The sequence below is a fragment of the Mercurialis annua genome, linkage group LG7 (genome assembly GCF_937616625.2).
Source record: "Mercurialis annua linkage group LG7, ddMerAnnu1.2, whole genome shotgun sequence".
NCBI lineage: Eukaryota > Viridiplantae > Streptophyta > Magnoliopsida > Malpighiales > Euphorbiaceae > Mercurialis > Mercurialis annua.
Window position 1 is genome coordinate 5,969,042 of NC_065576.1, and position 26,470 is coordinate 5,995,511.

The 26,470-nt window shown below is 30.9% G+C and overlaps 2 protein-coding genes, 1 long non-coding RNA gene and 1 pseudogene across 16 annotated transcripts; 3 read left to right on the forward strand and 1 right to left on the reverse strand.

Moving 5' to 3' along the window:
• The first annotated feature begins 1,932 nt into the window (after positions 1–1,932).
• On the forward strand, positions 1,933–5,233 carry LOC126654980 (uncharacterized). Of its 14 annotated transcripts, XR_007632817.2 has the most exons (9): positions 1,942–2,614; positions 3,003–3,052; positions 3,133–3,207; positions 3,448–3,482; positions 3,670–3,777; positions 4,094–4,195; positions 4,401–4,533; positions 4,782–4,860; positions 4,945–5,233. It is a non-coding gene; the product is annotated as an uncharacterized LOC126654980 (long non-coding RNA). The 14 variants fall into 14 exon arrangements; XR_008791113.1 differs by adding an exon at positions 2,871–2,923 and having other exon boundaries at positions 1,934–2,614; positions 3,133–3,777; XR_008791111.1 differs by having other exon boundaries at positions 1,935–2,614; positions 3,133–3,777; positions 4,945–4,977; positions 5,061–5,233.
• A 4,657-nt stretch (positions 5,234–9,890) lies between these two features.
• LOC126655749 (squalene epoxidase 3-like) lies at positions 9,891–14,087 on the forward strand. The gene is made up of 8 exons (XM_050350032.2): positions 9,891–10,415; positions 11,489–11,600; positions 11,746–11,920; positions 12,096–12,264; positions 12,427–12,645; positions 12,738–13,013; positions 13,219–13,497; positions 13,788–14,087. The coding sequence occupies exons 1-8, from the start codon at positions 9,906–9,908 to the stop codon at positions 13,914–13,916; spliced, it is 1,869 nt and encodes a 622-aa protein (XP_050205989.1). The 5' UTR covers positions 9,891–9,905; the 3' UTR covers positions 13,917–14,087.
• A 4,808-nt stretch (positions 14,088–18,895) lies between these two features.
• Positions 18,896–21,297, forward strand: LOC126655917 (uncharacterized). The gene is made up of 3 exons (XM_056106500.1): positions 18,896–19,101; positions 19,401–20,804; positions 20,898–21,297. Exons 1-2 carry the CDS (start codon positions 19,024–19,026, stop codon positions 20,748–20,750), a joined length of 1,428 nt encoding a protein of 475 aa, XP_055962475.1. The 5' UTR covers positions 18,896–19,023; the 3' UTR covers positions 20,751–20,804; positions 20,898–21,297.
• Positions 21,298–22,491: 1,194 nt separating this feature from the next.
• On the reverse strand, positions 22,492–24,917 carry LOC126654546 (pentatricopeptide repeat-containing protein At3g49740-like; annotated as a pseudogene).
• Positions 24,918–26,470: the final 1,553 nt, after the last annotated feature.

Here is a 26,470-nt window from a genome sequence, read left to right on the forward strand (position 1 = left end):
CTTAAGACCTTTGGGGACAATATGGTGATGAGAATTTCGGCTGAGTTGATTGATTAGACGTTAACGTGTTGGACCGGAGAAGAGAAGAAGGGATAAACCCTTAGAGAGAAGAAGGGATAGGTACAATAATAGAACATCAGTAAAATAACAGAAAATCATATCTAATTTCTTCAATCGCATTGACGGAGCTCTTTGAATGTGCAACTCGGCGATCCGTCCGCTCCACTCGAAGGTTATTTTAAACCACAAATCGACTATTTGGTCTTTGAATGAGTCCGATTAAGAGAATATTAAAAATAAGATTTCTACTGATATCACTTCAGATCTACGTTCCGTAGATAATTCTATTAAAGAAATAGCAAAACTCATAAAGGGTAAGAGGCAGAACTCCACTAAGGAAGACAAAACATCCATAAAGGAAGAAAGAAAAAAACCAACAGATCTCAGATCTGTGCTTATTGACGTAAAATAAACTAAATACGAGATTTAACGAGAAAACGAGAAGGTAGGGAGGTGATTTTGAACCAAACAATGGCCAAAATCACCTCCCTCTTGTTGCGGCTAGAGTTTCTGAAAAAAAAAGAAGAGAGTTTAGAGAGATGAGAGAGAGAATTCTTGACTCCTTGTATTTTTAGAAATCAAAATCTATGTTTAAATGATTCTAATTAAAATAGTTAATCATGTCAATTGGAATTCTAAGTATTATAAGCTACTCAAATAACATGCACATTTTTCATGTGGCATGTTATATTCACTCACTTTTAAATTTGCGAGTGATCTTATATTTAGATTTAGACCGTATCCATGGATTAAGAAATGGCTAGCACAAGTTGATTTGATAGTAAATTTTTTAACATTATAAGCCATTCAGATCATTTTCATATGCCAGATGTTAGTAACTACTAGTCGGAAGCCCGCGCATTTGCGCGTAATTAAATTTATATATAATTTTAATTACAATTTAATTTTAAAATAATAATATAAATAATTCCTAAAAACTTTAAAGTTCATAACTTGGAAACTAATAAAATAAAATAGAATAAATATTTAATGTAATCTGAATAATGAATTGTTTCAAAATAGTAATAACTATGATACACTTTTATATTTTATTGGCTAAATTCATTTTGAAGTCCCTAAATTATGTTGTTTTGGTTTATCATATCCCTCAATTTCTATGTTGCTTTCTCAAATCTCTAAATTTTTGTTTTTTTTTCATTAGGTCCTTAAACAAAAATCATTTAAGGACCAAATGAACCACAAAAATAAAAAATTTAGACACCCAATAATACAAAAAACAAAAGTTTAAGAACTCAATTGACCAAAAAATAAAAATTTAAGGATTTGAGGAAGCCAAATAGAAATTGAGGGATCTAATGAACTAAAATTGTATAGTTTAAGAACCCAAAATAGATTTAGTCTATTTTATATTTTTAATATTTTTTGTACCACATTTATTTTTTCATCTCTTCAATTATTTTTTTACATATTCTTATAAATTTCTATGTAGCTACTACTTGTAATGAAATGTGAATTATATACATTGTTTCTGAATGTACAAATTTATAATTTTAAATATTTTCACCTCAGTTGCACGTCTAACAGAATGAAGGAAAAAGACTAATAACCAGAGCATGCTTTATTGAATAGTAAATGAGAAAAAAATTAATTATTAAAATATTAACATGACTTGTTTTTCAAATAGTATTGCAATAAGAGGATTTCTAATTCCAAATTTAAAAACATAATATAGATGAAAAGGAAAATAGATATTTTGATTTCATATATGATAATGGTTAATTAAAAAATGGACAAATTAGTTTGAGTGTTGAAATATTTAAAAATAATTGGGATACATTAAGAACATTTCATAGTTTAGACTAAAAAAGATACATAACTACAATTTCAAAATTTAATTCACTACCACATAAGTTACATTCAGCAACACTAGTGAAGCAACACTTTCAATACTGTTACAATAGTATATATAAGGCAACAGAAACGCTACGGTTAAAAACCGTTGCAAAGAAATTAACAAAATTCAAAAATTTACAACATAAGACAACAAATATGGAAAACTGTTGCATTACACTAACAAAATGCAACAGTTTGACTAAATCTAGCAACACTTTTAAACCGTTGCTTTTTATTATCTCATTTTAAATTATATTTTCAACTGTATTATAAGTCCTAATAAACAATAAACTATTTAAAATCAGTAAATAACTTAATCAGACTCTAAAATAATCAAACCAATACAAATCTACAATCAGTAAACAACTTAAGCTTCATCCATATTCTCTGATAGAGTCCAAAACTTTTACTGTACAAAAATGATGATGTTACCCTACCAAATTAGATAATCAAAATTTTCTATCGACTCTCTGTTGCATCTCTCTTGTGCAACCCTATCTTTTCTAGGGTTTAATCAAAAAGTCTCTCATTTTCTCAAACAAATCGCTCTAAAAATCTCTGTCTCTCAAGTAAAACTCTCACCGATGTCTCTATTTCTATTATCCTTGTTCTCACTCGCAATAATTTTGTACTCTCTAACCTGGATTTACCTTTTGTTTTGTTTTAGATGCGTTGATTTTTACATGAACTCTATCGCAAGGTATGAATCTAGTCTTATTATTTTTTTTATTACAATTGATTTGTGAGTTCATTGGATTTTATGTTTATGTTGCGATTTGTTAACCCTAAAATTAATTATTTGAAGTATTTAGGTTTTGTCAGCTTAAAATCCGATTTTGATCTCTAATTGCAACGATTATAACTTGAAAAACATAATTAATTTCAGTTTAAATGCTAGTTAATTATAGAACACTTAATAAGTTGAAGTAATCGAGAGATTTACTTGCAATTTGCAGTAATGGACACTGGCATAACATATCACTAACTTAAAGAACAGTTGTTTTGTGCAGTAAGAGTTTGTTTGATCTCTTGTACTTTTACTAAGGTTACAATTTTATTATTTTGAATGAAGTTTTGATGTTGTGTAGACTTATTTGGAGATTTGCTTTGAACCTAGCACCACTTCTTGTGGACCCAGGTAAATTAGAATTTTTGTTTTTTATTTTTGGAAGAATATTGATCAATTTAGTACTGATTTTGTTCGATCTTTGTTTGTAGTTTCCGTAAGAAATGCTTAAGATCTGCCACTAATAAATGTGGGAAGAAATGTCCAAAATTCAAACAACTAATAAGGTCTGAATCCCACAATCTTCATTCGAGATGAACCTATAACATCCAAGTCCAGAGATGGAAATGTTTCCTCATCTTCCCCTAATCCTTAATCGAGTTTAAATAATGGGCCACAATTATATCATTTTATAATTGTGCATATATCTATGACTACATATCTAAGTTTATGTACCTTGCATATATCAAAGTTTGTTTGTAAGGATTTTTTGAGTTATTGTATTAATTCAGCAATGATTCTCTTAGGTACGTGATTTGGTTATTGGGAAATGGAAAGAAAGGTAATGACAGTGATGCTTCCCTTCTTTTTGTTATGTGATATTAACCTATGTGCTTTCACATAATTGCTCAATAATTATCTTATGAATATTTGGAAAGAACACACATATAATTGAGCTGATTGAAAAACCAGAAGTGAAGCAACTTTAAGAAACACCACAATGACTAATTTTTTTGTGATTGTATCAGATAAACAAAGAGAACCGGGAGCTTCTCAGGTCGAAATTAAAGCTTTGAAAACCATAGAAGTTTCAAAGGATGAGGCTCTTGAAGAGGTATTGGAAAACCATAAACAAGGTATTAAAGCGTCTTTAGAGTGTATGTGGTCTGTTGAAGTTTTGATTTTGTTATTTATTATTTAACATGTTTCATTGCAAGCTCTTGAGCACTTCATGAATTTTTGTTGTCAGTCTATTTGCATTAATTATCAATGTAATCTAATTAAATATATGTAAGTTAGTTTTGGAATAATTTATTGTCTTCAATCTAATGTGATTGGATATTAGAAATCTTACGACCTGTTTTATATGCTTTAACAATACAACTGTGCTTTTTATCTCCATCTTAGTCTTGTTGATTTGTAAAATTGGAAACCTGTGGTCCTGCTACGTAGAGTTGCTGTCGGCGGTGGCGCTTTTGCTAGTAAAAATGGAACCAAAGTTCATATTCCTGCGGCAATGAACTGATACGGAGAATTAAAGAGCGCCCTGCTCAAGTGAGTTTTTAATTTTTAAGTAGCTCTTCTAACCATGTTTAGGATTTTTACTTTTCTTTTATGTCTCCCGCATATTTCTCATTGCTGGACTGCCTAAAGCAACCGAGAAGCTTAAGTGTGTCCATATATGTAGTAAATCTCATAATTGAACTGAGTTAAAGGAAAGTTATTATATTGGTTCTCATGTTTGTGTTTAAACATTCAGATCCTTGCTGCAACTAACATGGACGATCAAGAACTCACATAAAGCATGAAAAAGCTTTTGATTGTCATGCAAAGAGTGGATTAATAAAAGCTGCTCTGATGCTAGAAGGAGATGGAGAACTTTTCAGTAAGAGGTAAAACCTAGACAGAGGACTTGCACTGTTGTGGCACTAGTTGCTTATATAACAAGCTGACTAAATATTTGATGCGATCTCTTGATGATTCTACAATGGCCTAAAACATAGTGGATGTATGTAGGAGGAAATATATTATACATGTGATTATAGTTGGCAAGTTGGAAGATAATTTGATGATAGGTTGTACAGAATATTGAATATTTGATTAGTTGGATTGTGCTAATTGCAGTGTCATAAAATTGCAGGTATGCAGATATATACAACTCTAAGGTCTCGAATTTCCTAAACTATACACTATTCATGTACTTCAACTCGCCGGAAGAGGTACGACACCTTCGGTTTAGTTAAAGTGTTGCGCAGTTTATTAAGCATTGAGCTGAAATTTAATAATATTGTTTTCATTTGCAGACGTTGGCTCAATTTTGAGCGACAGATCCTCTAGTTAAGTACTCGTTCTTTATACACATTTATCTTATTACGTATATGTTTGCATATTTTGAGTATCATTGTATGTGGTTTTGCAGGGTTTCAGGAAGATATTTGTAGAAAATGATTACGTAGCAGAAAAGGCGCTCAATATTTAGAAGTATAATCGTTTTTTTGATAAATATTTTGGTGAACATTTTCTGTTTGTAATGTAATGGATGGATGGAATATTTTTCGATTTTGAATTTTATGAATATTTTCCGTTTTCTAATTTTGGTGAATATTCTCTGTTATCACATTTTAATGAATATTTTCTGTTTCTAAATTTAGCGTATAATTTTAGTTTCCGCTTTTAATTCTTATTCTTTAAATATAAACTGTTGCGTATTCTATATAAACTGTTATTTAAAGTTTTAGCCAAACCATTGCATCAGTATATATAAGTGTTGCCTAAAGTACTATCCAAATTGTTGCCTTATAAAAATAAATGTTGCCTAAAGTAATATACAAATCGTTGCCTTAAAAAAATAAATGTTGCCTAAAATGCATTATAAAACTGTTACAGTAGATGTTTGAAACCGTTGCTTTTGTTATAAATTGCAACGCTTTTATTTGCATTACAATAGTATAAAAAAACTGTTGCAATAGCTATCAAAACCTATTGCAGCGGCCGCAAATGTAGCCGATTGAAAAGCGTTGCAATAGACCTAAGACAACAGTTTTTGTACATACAGCAACACTTTTCCGGTGTTGCTGAAAGTGACTTATGTGGTAGTGATTGTAGAATGATTACCTGAACCACATGATTGTTCTTCAATTGACAACGTATCATGGTTCTCAATGATGTTTATGAGAAAAATATTGGATAAGGAAGATGATTATCATTGGATTATTTGAACTAATATGACTATATAAGTATATATATATTTAAAATAAATTCATTTATGAAGATCTTATATAATATGCGATAACAGTGTACTTCTTTTCATATTCCAAAATCCTTTTCCATTAGCTAGCTCTCGCCTTGCATGTTCTTTATTTATAATAAAAATGAAAAATTTAAACTCCACAACTCACAATAATTTGTGATACTAATTTCAAACTAAAATCTAAAATATGTAAAAAAGATTAAAAATATTATTGCATAGTAAGCTGCCTAATAAGATTCAATTTAAAATTTGTTGAATTTATAAATTTATAGATTCGCAATTACAAGATAAAATAAAAAAAATAAGAAGCTCAAAACTTATTTGCTAACAGAAACATAAAATTAAAATTCAAAACAATTAATTATTTTCCATATTAAACTAAATATAAAATTATAAATAACATAACTCACCTTAGATACATGATGAAGATTTTTCCTTCGAATCAAAACTTTAGAACCCACAAGCAAAATACTAATCTGATGGACAGAAATAAAAAATATAAACATTAAGAAAAATAAAATTAGTACATCGATAAACTATAATAAATATGATGGACAAAGGTTAATAAACAAAAATAATTGTGTACATGAATCAGATTTGAAAAATAAAAATCGGCATCACTGTAAATCATACTAAATTTGATGAGTGGGAAATCAAAAAACAAAAACATTCATTAATCGTCACATGTATGTGCAATGTCTGTTGCTAAATTTCCTTTTTTCTTGGTGCAATATAGAGAATAGATTAGTTTCAGCCTTCAGAGGATATTATGAGAAATAAATGTTTGGTGCTTCATAGCACAGGTGGAAGACAATATGTTTTTCCGTTGATTTAGAAAGTTGATGTATAGTAGGATACTGATTATCAGTTGGCAGGTTTGATTTGTTTTATTTTTTTAACCGAATCACTTAGAATTTATGATAATAATTTAATTAAAAAAATTAATTTAATATAAGTAGTTTAGAAAAAGTGGGAACTACTGAGAAGTAGTTTGAAAAAAATGGGAACTAACAGAAATGCTCTATTCGGTGAGAATGAATGAGAGAGCTCCGTTGGTCCTCTTAATTATACTAGTTTTGCGTTACGTGCTATGCACGTGGCTCGTAACGTAACTCGTTAATAAACATATTAGTAAATTTATTCAGTTATTAAATTTTTTTTTCATGCTGAATTTATTCTTCTTTTGGTTTTATAATACCCATAATTAAATAATTAACTTAATTTTATTAATAATATCTTTAAAAATAATAAAATATATATTTAAATAATAATATATTGACCAAATACAGTATTTTAATTTTGTAGTTAAATCAAACTAAAAGATAAGTATTTCTAATAATTTGGAGACAATTTAGTTATTTATTATATACTAAAACTGAATTGAAGATAATTTGGCTACCTATTCTAATTAAGACTTTAATTACAATAGTGATTATTAAATAACTAATTAGTTAATGACTATAAAACCTTTATTTAGTAATAAACTGAAAGGATTATTCGATAAATTTGCATCTCCCCCCCCCCCCACCCCCCCATCCGTGCTTTTATATATAGTATAGATATAGATAGATAATATAATATAAGTAGTTTAGAAAAAGTGGGAACTACTGAGAAGTAGTTTGAAAAAAATGGGAACTAACATGAATGCTCTATTCGGTGAGAATGAATGAGAGAGCTCCGTTGGTCCTCTTAATTATATAATATACTAGTCGTAAGCCCGTGCATTTGCACGGAATCTAATTAGTAATTATATTTTTAAAATAAATTTATAAAAATAATGGCTAAAATCTAATATTTTATATTTTATTAAATAATAAATAAATATTTTATTTAATTTGAAAAATTAATAAAAACTACCTATTAATATTAACATTTAAAAAATTAGAATAAGTGTTTTACTTTAATTTAAAATTCACAAAAATATTTTTTATTCAATTTGAAAAATAATGAAAACTACCTATTAAACTAATTTTAAAAAATTAAAATAAATTTTTTATTTCAATTTATAATAGTTTTTTGGCCTAATACTTTGAAATAAAATTTGTCATAATTCTTGATGATCTCTAATATTAAAACTCTTTTAATAATAACTTTTATATTAGATTAAAATAAAATAAAGTATAATATTAAAATTATAAAAAAATAAATAAATATTTTTTATAACATGTGAATTTGTCAAAATTTCAGATTAATTTTATTTTTTAAAAATTAATATTCAATAAATATATGAGTCGTAGAGATTAGAAGTTAATAAATATTAAACACTATAAAGTGTAGAGATTAGAAGTTAATATAGAGTAGAACACTATAAAGTGTATACATTAGAGGTTAATATAAATTAGAACACTCATTAAAATAAATATAATTTAAATAAGTGATTTAAAAAAAGTGAAAGCTAATGAGAATGCTCTATTTGGCGAGAATTAATGAGAAAATTCTATTTAGTGAAAAAATATGAGAAGCCTATGTTGGTTTTCTCACAGATATAACACATTTGCATGAAATTAATATAATATAAAATATAAATTAAAAATATTTTTATTAGATATTTATAATACATAAAATGATAAAAGTAAAAATTCATATTAATATGTAAACGTATGTAAAACTTAAAGATTAAATAAAATAAAATCTATATATACTAAAAACTATAGCGATGGTTGTTTTAAACCATTGAAAATTGAAGTAATTAACTACTATCTTTTACAGTCTTAGACTTTTCCAACACTAAATTTGAAATATGTCTAGACATATCACTTAATTAATAAGCGGGAACATAACAAAACAAAAAATGATATTGGTAATTGAAGGAGCAAAGGGTTATGTTAAACAAAGAACCCTAATATTGATTTATTAGTAATTTCATGTTGAATTTATTTTTCATTCGATCAAAGGGTTCATGTTAAACAAAGAACCCTTAATTTTTAAAATACTTACCAAATTCATATATTTTATTTTATTATTTCACCCTCATAAAAGGTTCAAAAATACCTATAATTTTTAAAATACTTACCATATTTATACTTATATATCTTTTTGTATTATTTCACCATCTTCTTCCTAATTAACTCTAATTAATTTTTTTATTAAAATTAATTAAAAATTGAACCACCGTAACCCGACACTCCTAAAACAAACGACAACGGGCACACCAGATTAACATTTTTTTATCTTCAATTAAAAAAATTAAAAAAAAGCCGCAATCTCAATTAATTTAATTTCAATTAATTAATTGTAATTAAATAAAAACCAACTAAGTTAAACAAAACTAATTTAATCAAATTTAATCTAAACCTATTTTGAAACCTCAAAACTGTCACCGCCCACTTCCGCAGATGAGTCGCTTGTCTTCAATGGATGACCAGTCACTGCTGGTCTTCCATGGGGACGACGATCTGTCTTCCTCCATAGAAGACCAGCCACTGCTGATCTTCCTTTGGGGAAGATGGTCTTCCATGAAAGGGTGGGTCAGGGTTGCCGGAAAAGAGGTCGGGAAGATATGACCATATTTTTTTAAAATTAGTGAAGAAGAGGGTTTGGTTGAATGTATTTTAAATTAAGGGTATTTTTGAACCTTTTATGAGGGTGATATAATAAAAAAAAGTTGAAATATGGATTTGATAAGTATTTTAAAAATTAAGTGTGTTTTTGAAGTTTTTTTTTCAGTGCCACGTCACCAGTTTAGCGTCCGTTTACCAAAATCATGGACAGAGGGATTTTTGTTCGATTTTAGAACTGTGAGAATTTATTTGTGCCAAAAATAAATTATGAAGCTGTCTTATACTTTTAGATAAAGTTGGAGAATTGTTTTGTACCTTTTACCAACAAACTAACAAGAGTGTCAATTATGCATTTTGAGCAATTCCTGCAAGTATAATCTAAAACGCAACTAACCAAAATATCAGAAAAAATAAAAATAAAAAAAATTAAGCAAATGTTCTTCTAAATTTCACAAACTATTAAACAAAACTCATTTTTTTCTTCTAAAAATTCAAAAAATTCCAAAAAATATTAATGAGTCCGGTCTCAATCCAGCTGCCACCACCAAGACCACAAATTTACCGGTCATTATTTTCATCTTTTCATTTCTCCATCTATAAAACGCCACCTTCTCCTACATTCTCTCCATCACTCGCCACCTCATCGCCACCACTCCCACAACTCACCACCACCACATCATTCATAACTGACTCACTCACCACAACCATTATTTTACGTTCCAAGAAATTAAATCCCCATCCGAATATTTCTTCTTCGCATTGTCGTCGTTATTTCAAGATTATGGAACCTGGTTTTGATAGTTGTGTTATTCTCGGGACTTTCTTTGCCTCTCTTTTTGGGTTTGTTTTTCTTTACAATTTGCGTAAGAAAATCAAGAACAAGAAAATTATCAATGGGAATAGTGCGGCCACCTTGAAAACTGAGAATTATAATGCACGGTTGCATGAAAATGGCTCCGCTGATGACGTCATTATCGTCGGTGCCGGTGTTGCCGGTGCTGCCCTTGCTTATACGCTTGGCAAGGTACAATATACACCCTTTTCGTTCTTTTGAGTATTTTCAAAGAATTATTTTTTCTAAATTCATAGAATTTTAAAAAATTCTAAAAAATTTAAAATTAAACCTGATGAGATGCCATGTAACAGACAACACGCTGCATAATTCACAGTTTTGAGTATTTTCTAAGAATTGATACTCATTTGTTGCTAATTAAATATTAGCACGAGTTTGGTTTAGTGGTCTAAATTTCGGCTATCTAGGTACCATGGTCGCCAGGCTAGGCTCTTTCCAATATATAGAGTAATTGAGACTGAGCTACCTGACACATTAGACCGAATTTGCCCGGCATGTGGGCTTGCGGGCGCTCCAGATCCCGGAGTTTGATGCAATCCCGAGCTTCGGCTCGGAGGAGCGAGTCTCGCTACCATAAAAAAAACACCGGTTCTTTTTTCATGAAAAAATTGAACCTTCTTTTAAATAGTCTTAAATTTTTCTAGCATGTTTTTATGGAATTTATTTTGGTGGTTTGCATTTGAGATTATAAAAAGCTCATGCATCTGGAATGGGTTGTATTGATTGAAGAAGGTGAAAATGGGGTTTGTGGTAGGTTGTTTGTTTGTTTGATGATGCAATTTCCATGTGTTGGTAGGGACAGATTTTGTGAAATTATTTGGTTTCTTGAGCAAATTTCTGTCTGGCTAGGTTGGCAAATTTATTACTCTTTACTTGAAAAAGTTGATATCCTTTTGGCTAGTTAGTGTGTTGATAAATTTAGGTATTCGGTGCCAAAGTCATATGCTATGTTGACATATTTGTGTTGGACTTGAAGTTTTCATATTAAGAAATCATGTAAAAGAAATAGTTAATTTTAGTAATATACTGTACTAAATGTTAAATAATGACCATTATCGTAGAAATTCTGTTGGTTTGCTGAAAACTTTTCGGTTGCATTTTCAATTTAATTTGCATGATTGATTGCTTCTGTGTTTGGTTACCTTAGAAATGAATTAAAGGTTTATGTGTTCTAAAGAGAATTCATTTTGGCCTCGAAAATGACCTTCAACTGAATAATTATCTATTACTCATACTAATTGAAGGACGGGAGAAGAGTTCGTGTAGTAGAAAGGGATTTAACAGAACCTGATAGAATTGTCGGCGAGCTGCTTCAACCAGGCGGATATTTAAAATTAGTTGAATTGGGTCTTGAAGGTATGTGGTGAAATAGAAGTGTTTGAGCTGATATCCTTAAATCATATTAGATTACTATAGATATTTTCTGTTAAGCATTAGCAGAATCATGGACACTATCATACTGCTTTGGTTAAATTTCTTATTTACAACCAATTGGCTGCAGATTGTGTAAATGAAATTGATGCTCAGAGAATTCTTGGATATGCTCTTTTCAAAGATGGGAAAAATACTAGGCTGTCGTATCCGTTAGAAAAATTCCATGCTGATGTTTCAGGAAGGAGCTTCCATAATGGTCGTTTTATTCAGAGAATGAGAGAAAAAGCTGCCACTCTTCCGAAGTATTTATTCTTTCATTTTCTTTATTGCTCAATCTGTTTGTAGTTTATTGATGCCCTGGCTCCGTTGATACAGATATTTAGAATCACGCTCATGCATTTTCTATAATTCATTCTTTAGTTTCTAACTTTTACTCGACACACTCGCATGTTTTTGTGTTTTTCGCTCTTCTGCCAGTGTAAAGCTGGAGCAAGGAGCAGTGACATCCCTTCTTGAAGAAAACGGGACTATCAAGGGGGTTCAATACAAAACCAAAGATGGTCAAGAACTTAGAGCCTATGCTCCTCTTACAATTGTTTGTGATGGCTGTTTCTCAAATCTGCGCCGTTTTCTATGTAATTCTAAGGTGAAGGATCATACTTGTTATCATAACTGAGTAGAGTTTTTTGGTTAGAGTACCAACTGAGATGAAATTAGCGAGTCATTAACAACATTTAGCTTCAGTTTGCTTTTCTTGTCGAAATTTTGTCGACTGAGACTGTTTCTTATTGTTATAACTTTTGGATAGGTAGATGTGCCCTCTTGTTTTGTCGGTTTAGTCCTCGAGAACTGTCAACTCCCTTTTGCAAATCACGGGCATGTTGTCCTAGCAGATCCTTCACCAATCCTGTTTTATCCGATTAGCAGCACAGAGATTCGCTGTTTAGTTGATGTGCCAGGTCAAAAACTACCTTCCATTGCCAACGGTGAAATGGCCAAGTATTTAAAGAATGTGGTAGCGCCACAGGTTTATCCTCATCTCATTCTTTGTTCCTCAGTTTTCTTTAATAAAATATTTTTTGCCTATTTTTCATGTAATTGAAAAAGTATCTATTTTAGGTTCCTCCTGTGCTACATGATGCGTTCATATCTGCAATAGATAACGGTAATATCAGGACGATGCCAAATAGAAGCATGCCAGCTGATCCCCTCCCGACTCCTGGAGCTATATTAATGGGTGATGCTTTCAATATGCGCCATCCGTTAACCGGAGGAGGGATGACCGTGGCACTGTCAGATATTGTTGTGCTTCGAGATCTTCTTAAGCCATTGCGTGATCTTAATGATGCAGCTTCGTTGACCAAATATCTCGAATCTTTTTATACTTTGCGCAAGGTAAGCATTAATTCGTATAGTGTTTGATGTAGTTAAGATTGACGTAGACTACAAATTTATTTGGTACAATTAGATAACATTCTGCACAAGTTGTATATGTATGTATGTTGATATAAACAATACACATGTAAATGGAATAGATGGAGTAATGCGACTCTTGAATTGTTATGTTCGACTGATCAAGTTTGGTGATTGTTATTGGCAGCCTGTTGCATCAACGATAAACACTCTGGCAGGTGCCTTGTACAAGGTGTTCTCCGCATCTCCTGATCAAGCGAGGAAGGAAATGCGCCAAGCATGCTTTGACTATTTAAGCCTCGGGGGTATATTTTCATCAGGACCTGTGGCCTTACTATCTGGTCTAAATCCACGTCCACTAAGCCTAGTGATGCATTTCTTTGCTGTTGCAATATATGGTGTTGGTCGTCTGCTACTTCCATTTCCTTCGCCTAAGGCTTTTTGGATTGGAGGTAGACTAATCTCGGTGAGTGTCTTCTATCCCTCATTTATGTAGCACGGAAACAAAAACTCTAGATCGGAAAATGTTACAGAAAATGAAAAATAAAAATTTTCTTATAAGAATAGGCTTTAGATATAGAGTTTTAGAAGCATTTTTGGAAAAAAAAACATCAGAACGTAGGATTAGTGAAGTTTTAGTGTAATATAGATTAACATAAAAAATGAAATGGCTTCATCTTTCTAACCAAATTTTAGCATGAAAATACTTCAAATATAGCATTTTGACGTTTATGAAGTGATTTGATCCTTTTGCAGAGCGCGGCAGGAATTATTTTCCCCATCATCAAAGCGGAGGGAGTCAGGCAAATGTTCTTCCCGGCCACTATCCCTGCAATATATAGACCACCTCCGATTAATGATGCATCGTATGATAAGCCAAAATAAAGGTAGCAATATACTTATTCTGCAAGTTTTCTCATTGTCAAATATGCAAATTGTATCTGTTAATAAGGTGGAAAGTTGATTTTGGTTGCCTCGTTCGGGCAAACCATTCTTCTTAGAAATGAAGATATGTAAATCTATGAACTTCTTTATGTCTTAGAAAATTTTGTCGTACGAACTCTTCGTTCAATCAATTTCGAGAATATGTAGGAAATTTATTGTTTTGGACATGAAATTTTATTTTTGATATAAGAAATCTTAGAATAATATCGTTTCATCTTGTAAGTGTAAGTGTCTTGTTTTTATACCCGTGTCCGTACTATATAGTGCTGGACTCTTTTTTCTCGGACCTTAACACATCCATATGGTGATTCGGAGGTAAAGTAAAGTATGAGTTAATATTAATAATAGATTTTTGTTGGTTTATTTTATGGGGTAGTAAAGTTTATTTCGTCGATGGTGTGGAGAGATTTGAAGGGTTTTAAAATCCTACATAGATTGAAAATCTATATTGCAAGGGAACAAAAATATCCAAATGAATAACATTCAAAAACAAAAATGATGGAATAATCTTTATTTTTTTGGGGTAATAAAAAATTCACTAACTTTACACATATTTTCAATTTAACCATGTTATTTAATTTTTTTTATAAAAGTACATCAACTTTTATTTTTTTTCCAAATTCATACACGGTGCTGATGTGACATTCATACATTTGTGCAATTTGTTGAGGTGTAAGTTATTTTTAACCAATGAATGAGTACGTCAGCACCATGTATGAATTTGAAAAAAAATGAAAGTTAGTGTATTTTTATAAGAATTAAAAAAAAGTGATTAAATTGAAAAAATGTATAAAGTTAGTGAATATTTTTTTTTATCAAAGCACAAATTAATGTAAACAGAGGTTGGTAGTCACCCTACCATTCCTTACATCAAAAACAGGCTGGGTTGTTCTTTGGGCTTTTTATTCAAATAGTCAACATTTAAGTTTGATTTACTTTTATACTGATCCATGTTTGATATTTTAAAACTACCATACAAAAAAAAAGTTGTTACTTTTATATCATTCATATAAATAGAACCCTAATAGCACCAACCCACATAAATAAAATTATTTTCTCTCTTCATATTTCTCTTTCTTTTTTCTCTCAACTCATATTTTGTTCTTCACATCAATCCGCCTTCGCCGTTCCGCTTCTGCCGTTCCGCCTCCGCCGTTCCGCCTCTCGCCGTCATTTTTCTTTTATCGTTTTGATTTCGGATCTGAAATTTTTTGTTCTTTTTTTTATTTTCAGATCTGCAATTTGTTTATTTATTATTGTTTTTTCACCATTAAACATGTATAAAGAGTATCTTTAAAGAATCTAATACTCATTTCATGTTATGTAAAATAATTTTGTGATTTTATGGAATAAAATTCTGTTATTTCTGCATTTTTTTGTGTTTATGCGTGTTTTTCATTTTGCAGAACGATTTCTTGATGATGATTGATTGCTGAATTATTGTAATATTACAGTGTTGTTGATATTATGTTGATATTATGTTGATATCAACTGATTTTTTTATATTTTAACATTGAAAAATAAGATAATATTGTCTGTGAAATCAACTAAAAAAATTAAATTAAATTAAATTGAGACTAAATAATGATATGGTAGCATCAAGGAGAAGACATATAATGATGTTGAATTATAGTAATGTTACAGTGTCGATATTGTGTTGATTTTCGGTTGATATTTTGTTGACTTTATCATTGGTGAAGAAGACAGTAATAATGTTAAATTATTGTAAAGTTACAATGTTGATCTTATGTTGATATTGTGTTGATATTATGTTGATATTTACTTGATTTTAACATTAACGAAAAAAAACATATTATATGTGAAATAAAAAAAAAAATTGAAATCAAATTGAAAAAATGTTTAAAAAAATAAAAATATTATAAAAAAAGATTGAAAAATTTAAATTAGTTAATTTATTACATATGTTGATTTCGTGTTGAATTCGTGTTGAATTCATGTTGATATTAAAACTGAGGAAAAACATCAACAGTAAAAAAAGTCAAATTCCAAAAAAAAGCAAAAAAATTAAAAAAAATTAAAATTAAAATATGTGATAAATATTAAGTGCAGGAATATAATGGTGAAAAAAATTATTAAAAATGATGAAAGAAAATGTTGGAAAATAAGAGTTAATATAAAAAGTAAAATTTTTTCAAAAAGTAGTATAAAAAAATAAAAGCTGGTATGAAATGTAAAGATTTAGAAGGGGTAATACAAAAGTAAATGTTGGAGAAAAAACAGTATTTCATATAAAAAACCTTGTTCTTTTCGTAGTGTTTGAATTAATCAAATTAAAAATTTATTTATACAGATTATTATTTTTTATTAATTTAATTTCATAATTACTGCTCCGTTTTATTTTTAAAAAAATACAATTCTTTTTTTTCTTTTTTGATTTTTACTTTTACATAACTACCAATTACTATTCTAATTCATTCATAATCTAATTTCTTCAATTCCAACTTAATCCTTTTCTTATTTTATTTCACTGCCAAAAACAAAAGCTAACCCTAAAATTTTCTCAAGCCCGCCGCCTACCTCAAGCCTGCCGCTGCCGCCGTCATAAGCCCGCCTCCGACGCAAGCCCTCCGCCATCATTAAAGCAGTCAAGCGGCTACCACTAATAAGACGACACGTAGAAATACACCCGCGAGTTCCTGGTATTCGACTCAGTTATTAGATTGTGCAAGTGGTTGCCAGCCGTTCACCTTAGACTAAACCTAACAACGTTAGTTGGGTTTTATTGTCTGGCGTTGCGGTGTAGGCGACGGTATCTAGGTTTCCTTCTGACTCGCCATGGCGGACCAAGATTATACGTTTTGGAAGAAAATGGGGAAGATGGTGATGATGACAGCGATTCTGTTGTTACTCTTAGTGCATTGATTGATTTTTGGAATCTGAATTTTAACTTTCTGTTTGCTTAGTTGAGATTAAGATCTTATTTGAAATTATGATGAAATATAGATCAAATTTATGTCCGTAATGTTTTCGATGTTGGTTAACAAATGGTTAACATTGGGTAAACCGTTGGTTAACTTGTAATTTTTTATTTTGAATATATCATTAATAAATTGTTAGTAAACAGTTGCAGAATTTTATTTGTTGTTGGTTAACCAATGGTGTACTAATGGTATACCAATAATCTTATTTTTAGTACATAGACCTTGGGTTAACCGTCGGTAAATTTGTAATAAATTTTATTTTGAATATATGGTTAATTAATCAGTGGCAAACCGTTGGTAAACTTGAATCGTGTATTTTAAACAAATTATACTTTAAAAAAATTAATAATTTTGTGTTTAGAATACCGCTTGTGAATCATGAGTAAACCACTGATAAACTAATAGTTAATTAATTTTTAATATATCGTTAATACCTTTTTTTTATAAACTTAAATTGTGCATATAAAACATAAATTATTTTCTAGTATACTGTTAGTAACCTGTTAGTATACCGCTGGTTAACCAAAATTGTATTTTTGAAATTAAAAAATATATTTTGAGAATAACAAGTCATTTTGCAAAAAAAAAAAAATACAAATTGTAATTTTTAAAAATAAATTTTGACGTTGTATTTTTGAAAATATTTTAGCTTTTTATAAGTATTTATCTCAAGAGGTCCAAATTATAACCCTGTGTTATATTGTAGTCTTTTTGAATTATTCAAATTATAACCATTTGATTTCTTTTGTTTTCTATTTAGTTCTTTTGAGTGGGTCAAATTACATAAAAAAGGTGATAGTGAAATTCAAGCTTTGAGGTGCTTATAATAGTTATACATTTTTAGTTCATGTGTGGTAGGTTTTGTTAATTGTGCTATTGACGGATCAACAGAAAAAAGATGATCAATAGTTATGTGGATGTAAAATTATGAATAGGACTGCGTATCTGCCCATTCGGTTTACATAAATGGATGGCCGAACTGTTGAAAACTTTGTAAAACACCAATTTTTTTTACCCAATTTTTCGATTGGTTTGATTTTGTAAAACACCAATTTTTTTTACTGAATTTTTCGATTGGTTTGGTTTTGCTTTATTTATTTGTTTTAAGTTTATTGACATGTTCAGAATTTTTGAGCCAAAATCGAACAAAAGCCTTGGAAACTAGACAAGTAAAAGAAAAGTTCATAAATTTATATATAAAATCAAACAAAAGAATTCGTAAATTTAGGAAGTTTATATTCTTTGATTTTTTTTTTGGTTATTTTAGTTTTACAAATCACCTTACTGGACCATTAATCGAACTTCAAAATTCTCCAAACTGAACATCAAATCGAACCATATTCACCGAGTCTAACACCAACCTTTGATTTGGTTTGGTTTCTCGATTTAATTTGATTTTTGCACAACCTTAATTATGAATGAATAAATAATTTTTGCGGTCTTAAACTCATGAGTCCGAGTTGATTAAAATCATACTTAACAGTTTTCTTTAAAAAGAAATTTTTAGGTAGACTGCAAACGTGAATTAACTGACTATGACATATAAATTTAGAGATTGGGATGAACTTTCCTTTTATGATGAATTAATTTGGCAGTTGGGAAAGTTCATCATAACCACAAGTTCAATAAGATTTTTCGTCAAGTTTGCCGTGTCCAGAAAGTGCTAAAGGACAATTTGTCGACAAACAATCAATTTTATCAAGAGCAAACTACTCTAAGACCCCTCACATTTGATATAATTAACAGTTTGGCCCCTCCTGTTTGAAACTCGAACTCTGTCCTCCCTCAGTTTCATTTATGCGAACGATTACACCCTTCCGTTACTTTTTTATAATTTTTCCGTTAATAACACATGAAAATACCATAAGGCCCTTCATATATAACGTCGTCGTTTTAGTTAATATAGAAAAGCTTAAAAAAGCAAATAGAAACGGTGACGTATTAATAAGTTAAGAATGCTATCGTTTTTGTATTACAAAATTAGGATTCTTCTCATTTTGTACTAATTCAAACAAAAATGTCTCTAACTCTCCATCTGTTTAGTAATATCTTCATCTAACAACCTAATACTATCAGTACTTCGTTAATGAAACAAGACATAAGTAATGGGAGAAAACCAGAATATCGGGTTTAGAAAGTTGTCAGTAGTAGAGTCTGTTTCTTCTAGAGAAGAACTTGCACAGGTACGCCATTTATGTTCCATTGTTTTTCTATCAAATAATTTTGTATTCTATTGATATTTGAGTATTGTGAAATGGGTTTTGTTAATTTGTTTTATTAGGAATATTAAGTTTGTGATTTGTTGCATTAGAACTGTTGATTTTTAAATGGGTTTTGTTGATTTATTGAATTAGGGTTGTTAGGTTTGTGATTTGTTAAATTGGAGCTGTTGAATAAAATGGGTTTCATTTATTTGTGGAATGCATGGATTTTGAGTATTTATGAATCGTGTTAATTTGTGATTTTGTTTTATCATTTTTAGGGAACATATGCAAATAGTTATGATCTGAAATTGAAATTTAAAGAAGAAGAGAAAATTATAAGTAAGGTATCTCATGAGCACTACACATATTTTCACTTATTAGAGGACTGTCACAGGGTGTTTAAGATTGGAACAGATTTCATTGATGTTTTTTCTGATAATGGTCTTCGAATAACCTGCGATAATGACGTAGATTTCATGTTTAGCTGGTATAAGCTAGAATGTATAGTTCCTATAATTGTGCTTGAAAGATATGTTACTATAGAAGATGGTGGTGGTCCTAGGGTTAGCCTGCCTGGAAATATGATTTCTACGCAGAAAGAGATTGTAATTCAAAAAGATGTTATAACTCAAGAAGAGGCAGAATTCTTATCATTGGCAGAAGGTATTGAACTGGCATATGGTGTTATACATGGAGAGAGTGCTACACGGGCAGAGGAAGTTACACAGGTAGCGGATGTTATGCAGGCAGGTGTTACAACCCAGACTGAGGGTGTAATAGAAGAAGAGATCATAACAGAGGAAGAACTCGTATCAATGGCAGAGTGCGTTACACAGGCACATGGTGTTACACATGCAAAAGGTATTGCACAGGCAGAAGTTACAACTCAGACAGTTAGAGGTAGAACGACAGGTAGAGGGAGACAGATTCAGAGGAGTATGCCAAATGCAAGAAGGTGCAGAAGTCTTAAGCCTCCAAGACTGAATTCTGATGATGAGAATGAACCTTTCAATGAGTTTCAATTTTCCGACAGCGACGATAATGAGTGGATGGATGAAGATGAAATAAATGAGACTGATAGTGACAGTGATAGTTCTAATAGCGATGCTAGCAATGATGCTGATTTTAGTGAGACAACGGACGAAGATAAACTGAGTGATGTTGGCGAAGGAGATTTAGAGAAGAGTTCATCTTCTGAAGATGAACCAGAAAGCAAGTGTACAAGAAGGAAAAAAGTAAGGGATCCTCTTAAAGGTTTATACAGTATACCATTCACAGTTGACAAGGAGGAAGAAATTGTGTTTTGTGAAGGGCAAACATTTAAAAGCATTCAGACTTTTAGGGATATCTTAGCTGATTACAGCATTAAAGGTGGTTATATTATTCGCAAGGATAAAAATGATACCAAAAGAGTTACGGCACAATGTATAGGGGCTGATTGCAAATGGAGGATTCATGGTTCACTAACACCGGATGGAGTGACGTTTATGGTCAAAACTCTTAAAGACGATCATACTTGCATACGGGCGATGGACAACAAATCAGCTTTTGTTACTGCTAAGTGGATTGCCAACAAATTAAAAGATAGCTTGTATATATTATTTCATAACGTTATTTATATATTATAGGAAGCTAGAAATGCTGAAATTAATGAAGCCTCAAGATCTTCTCATGTGCAACCTGTGAGTTTCTGTTTTGCAATTTGTTATTGTTATCAGGTTGTATATTATTGTTTGCTTTATCACTTGTAAATTGGCTATGTTTGAGTACTGCAGGAAGGAAGAAATGCTGAAAGTACTGAAGCCTCAACCTTCTCATATGTTCAGCCTACAAGAGGTAGAGGTGGATCAAGAGGTAGAGGTGGACAAAGTGGATCAAGAGGTAGAGGTGTATCAAGAGGTAGAGGTGGATCAAAAGTTGGAGGTACGTCAAGAGTTGGCAGAGGTGGTGCAACTCAACATGGAAGCTTCTCTCAACCATAGTTTTGTAGAGATATTTTATTTTGGTTTTGATGAAATTCCATGCATTTGGTTTTGATGAAATTTCATTAATCATAGATAGAGAGGAAATTGTCTTTTTTTTAAATTGCTCATTGGTGCATAGGTTGTAAAAGCCATACATTTTGTTTTCGTTTTGCATCGATAGACATAATGAGAAAACTGTATTTTCTGGAAATGCTCATTCAAGCTTCTAATTTCTTCTTTTAGGATAGATATATCGTTTCGGTAATTGACATCTGACCAATCTATATTCATGGAATCACCACCTACATCAAATGGAACGCAACAACCTAAAAATCCACGGCAAGAACCTTCGGCACAAGCATAATATAACCTGTTCTTATTCTTATTATTCTCACAAATCTTCACAGCAGCTTTTTTTTCCGCAGCCACAAAATCTATTAATATATTTTGGTGCTTCATATCCATAGCTAGTATTATTTGAGGAAGACATTGAAATGAGATTTCAAAGAAATATAATAGAAGATAAGAAGAAAATGGGAAATTTTTTAAAACCCTAATTTTTGTTTAACAAAGACGATAAGAAAGAGGGGGGTTTAGTTTTGGAATAATATAGAACACAAGAAACGGTGAGTTTCATATCCAAGGGTAAATTTGTGATTAAATATAATATTTTTAGTTTGACCAGATCTTTCTGCCTTGACTGTGTATTTAAACGTCAAAATACTAACAGAAGGATGTCATAGTTGACGGAAGTGAAACTGAGGGAGGACAGAGTTCGAGTTTCAAACAGGAGGGGCCAAAATGTTAATTATATCAAATGTGAGGGGTCTTAGAGTAGTTTGCTCTTTTATCAACCTTAAAAATACTTGAGCTATTAGCACTTTAGGATAATCATATTAGCAATAATTGTTTGTTTTATAGTAGAAATCATGAAATAAATCAACTTTTATGGAAATGGAAGCATAGAAGAATTTAATTTTGAACAGAAATAGTATGGAAAATATATAGCTATGTAACCTAAGATGGTGTACCATTTATAATCATCAAGTAAAAATAGAAGGAATTGAAGAATATGGTGTTAGTAGTATAACCGAGTCTAATCAATTCATAAATTACTCAAAATTAATTTTAAAAATACCAAAACCAACTCAATATTAGCTGATTAGAGTTTGAATTCGAACTACTCAAGTCAATTGTCGAATTCATGCATCAGAATATTAGGTTCTGCATGGGAGTCCAATTAATTAATTTATTTTATCCTTTATTAATATATATTTACATAAAAAATCTTCATCTTTATCTTTATATTTATATTAAAATTTATTTTTAAATATTTGTATAGATAATTGGCTGAGTCGAGCCAAGTTCGATTCTCAATTCTTCCACCAAATTCGAGGTTTTAAAATGAAGTTAGATTAAGTTCGGGTTAAACATTAAATTTCAAATTTTAACATCAAATTGAGTTCAAACTTCCCAGTATGTCGATTCTACTGGGTTACGCGCATATGGTCTTTATGAGCTAATCCAGCTATACCCAGGTTGCTTCTTCACTCTAGTGTTATCAATCAAATGCCTTATGTTAGTTACTTCTTCCCATTGACCAGCAGCTGCATAAATATTAGATAGAACCACATATACTGATGGACGATTCTCTTCGGATTGAAGAAGAAACTCCGCGACTAATCTTCCGAGCTTTAGATTACCATGAGCTGCACAAGCACTTAACAATGACCAATAAATCTTAGGATGAGCTTCAAAATGTTCACTTTTCATTATCTTTTCCACTTCATCAAAATACCCAGCTCGGCCTAAAAGATCAGCTATACAAGAAAAATGATCAATTCCGGGAATAACTCCGTATTTATCAACCATGGAGTTGAAAATCCATACTCCGTCATCAACCAGACCGACATGGCTGCAAGCCGAAAGAATTATCGTAAATGTGACATCATTTGGCCGGACTGTAGATAAGCGTTGCATTGCCTCAAAACATTGCACAGCTTCATTTCCTTTACCATGTTGTGCATAAGCGGATATCAAGGCGTTCCATGTAACTACATATCGTTTGGTCATTGAATTGAATACTCGAGATGACCAATCTATAAGCCCACATTTAGCATACATCGTAATAAGGATATTACCTAAAGACCCTTCTGAAGTAAACTGTAATCTCATTATATAACCATGAACCTGTTTACCTTGTCTAAGAGATGAAATGCCAGCACATATACTTAGAACAATACTGATGGTACACTCATTTGGCCTGAGTTTCGTCAGCTGTAACTCGACGAATTTCTCTAAGCCTACCAACGGGAGCTCATTTAATAGGAACCCAGAAATAATAGAATTCCAGGATATGATATTTCTAGAGGACATGTCCCCAAATATTTGATAGGCTTTTTCTATATTGCCATTCTTGGAATATGCAGAAATCAATGCGTTAGAAACTTGCATATTTGAAATGAGACTGTTTCTGACCACAACGGCATGTACCATTTCCACAATTTCTACAAGCTCTAAGCTAGCCAACAAGCTTCCAAAGGTAAAGTCATCGGGTTCAGTCCCAGTTCTTCGCATTTCCAGGAAGGTCAAAATTGCCCATTCACTAAAATTTCCTTGAGCATAGCTGGATATCATAGTATTCCAAGAAACAAGATCCTTCTTTGGCAGTCTCTCAAAAACCACGCGAGCCGCATTCAGCTCGCCAAGATTTGAATACATGGTTACCCTATAAATGTACAAGCCTCAAAACCCATCTTGATTGCTAGAGCATGACATTGATACCCAAAATCAGCATCCAAGCAAGATCCCATAAAACTCACCAAAGTGAATTCCGTAGGCCTAAGACAACGCCTTAGCATCTTTCTGAACATTATCAGGGCATCATCAAAACTCCCAACACCTATCAAACCATCAATCATCACATTGTAAGTAATTTGATTCCGCACGGAATCCTCAGCTTCTTTAAAAACCAAACACGCCTCCTCAACGTTTTCCCTGTTAAAATACATAGTAATCAGAGAATTAACAACAGAAGGTCTAACCAAAGAGCCAGTCTTAACCACTAGCGGATGAACTTGCATACCGAAATCTATCGACACCAATTCGCACCCACTTAAAACACTTGCTATACTATAATTATCATGCTTAACTCCCAATCTACACATATCTCTAAACAAACTAATCCCAATCTCTTCATTCCCACTCTCCATACACCCCGTAATCATCGCGTTCCACACTTCAAGGTCTCTCTGCGGCATTTCATCGAACACCTTACATGCATAACCCACCCGATCCATTTTAGTACAAGCAGATAAAAGAGTTGTATAAGAATACTCACTTGGGTAATCAATCTCATCAAAAACCGACTGAACCGAGTCAATATCTTGCAATTTGGCGTACAAAGAGAGAAGGGTATTTGCGACATGGGTGTACGCTTTAAGGCTGGATTTAATGGAGTAAGAGTGAAGCTTGCCGCCGAAAGCGGCGGCGCGTGAGTTTGCACAGGCGGTGAGTGTTGCGGAGAGAGTGTAATGGTCTGGTTTGAGGTGATGGTAATGCGTACGAATTTTGTCGAACAGGTGGAGTGCATTGTTGAATTGGTGTGAGCGAGTGAGATTTGCTAATTGGCAGTTAAGTTTTATTAGTTGTTGTTGTTGTTTGGCGGTTGTTTCGGTTATGGTAGTTATGAGCTTTGCGCCGAGAGGGACTTTTCTCATCAGAGGGCGGAGTACGGTGAACTGAGAATAATAACCATTATAGTATACATTAAAGCTAAGAGAAAAACGACATCATTGCCAAACGACAGAAATAATGGAAGCAAATATTGGGTTGGGGATATTTAAAATGGTTGGAAACGACATGATATTGAATTGTAGAGCCAACACTGCTTCTTTTTGGTCAAAGCCAACGCCTAATAAGCCAAAAGAGGGTTCTTCTATGTATTAAAGTGACACTTCAATCCTTAAATTTTATTCTTTAACAAATTAATTATTTTTGGAAAATTAACTAAATTTTAAATTGTGAGATCTTATTAATCTATTAATAAAATAAATTTATTAAAAAAAAATTATATTTTGTACAATCACAATTATTTTACTCTGTTAATTGGGGATACAAAAAAATACAATAGTGGCTATAAAAAAACTAAAAATATGAAACTATGTATATTTATTCATAAAAAAAATTGTATATTTAATTTTGAATTTTTGGAAGATATTTAATATTTGTATGCATACGTTATGTGTATTTTAAAATTTAAAGATATATAATATAATTTTAAAAAATATAATTTCACATATATAAAATATCGTCAAATATGATATAAATATAAATGATAATTTTTTTTATGACAAATAATATCCTTTAGTTACTTTTATGTATAAAACGTGATGACATAAGTTACTAATAGAAGTGGTTGTGAAAAAAAAAAGTTAAAATAAACACGCGTGTGTGTATTTTAAATGTCCATTAAAAAAATTTCTTCTCATAAATATAAGTTCCATAAAAAAAAATAAGTTTTCTTCAATTAGAGTGTTTTATTTTTGTCTTTCAAAAGTTATTTTAAATCGCCATTTGATTGTTAAATATTTAAAATTTAAATTAAATTTAAATTCAAGGTATTTAAACATATTAAAAAAAAATATTTGTGTCCAAAATAGTTCAATATAATGTGATTCTATAAAGTATAAATAATAGTGATAAAATTGTCATCATATTTTATAAAATTTCATTTATTTTTTAAATAATTAGAATGATTAAAAAGATTAAAAATATCTCCTAAAATATGTCAAAATATTTCTATCAAGAAAATAAATGATAAACTTAAATAATAAAACGTGATTAAAATTTGATAAATTATTATTAAAATAATACAACTAAACTATTTGAAGGAATCTTTTGTTGTATGACCTTTAATATTCCGCTGCATCGCGCGGAAAATATGCTAATTGAAATGAAAGCGACAAAAGAAGAAGAAGAAGAAGAAGAAGAAGAGGGCTAATTGTTATTTAGTCACTGAGGTGAAGTCTTAATTACCATTTAACTCCATTTGTTAGATTTCTGAATTAAATTAAAGATTCTCATTCGAACCTTCTACTAGAAAATTAATATATGTGGAATCTTAGTATGTTAAAACTCTGACTTAATTGCTTTAAAATTAGAAATTTTAGCATGCTTTATAATTTTAACACGAATTTTTAATTTTAACAATTAGACAATCAAAACACATTATACAATTGTTTATTCGTAAAGAAATCTAACATATTGAAAGATGTCCATATGTAGCTAACAAGGAATTGTACAAGGCACAGAAAAGGCAAAATTTGGCAATAGGAATTTCTTTTAGGATTGGTAATCAATTAGGTACATTGCCGAGAAAACTA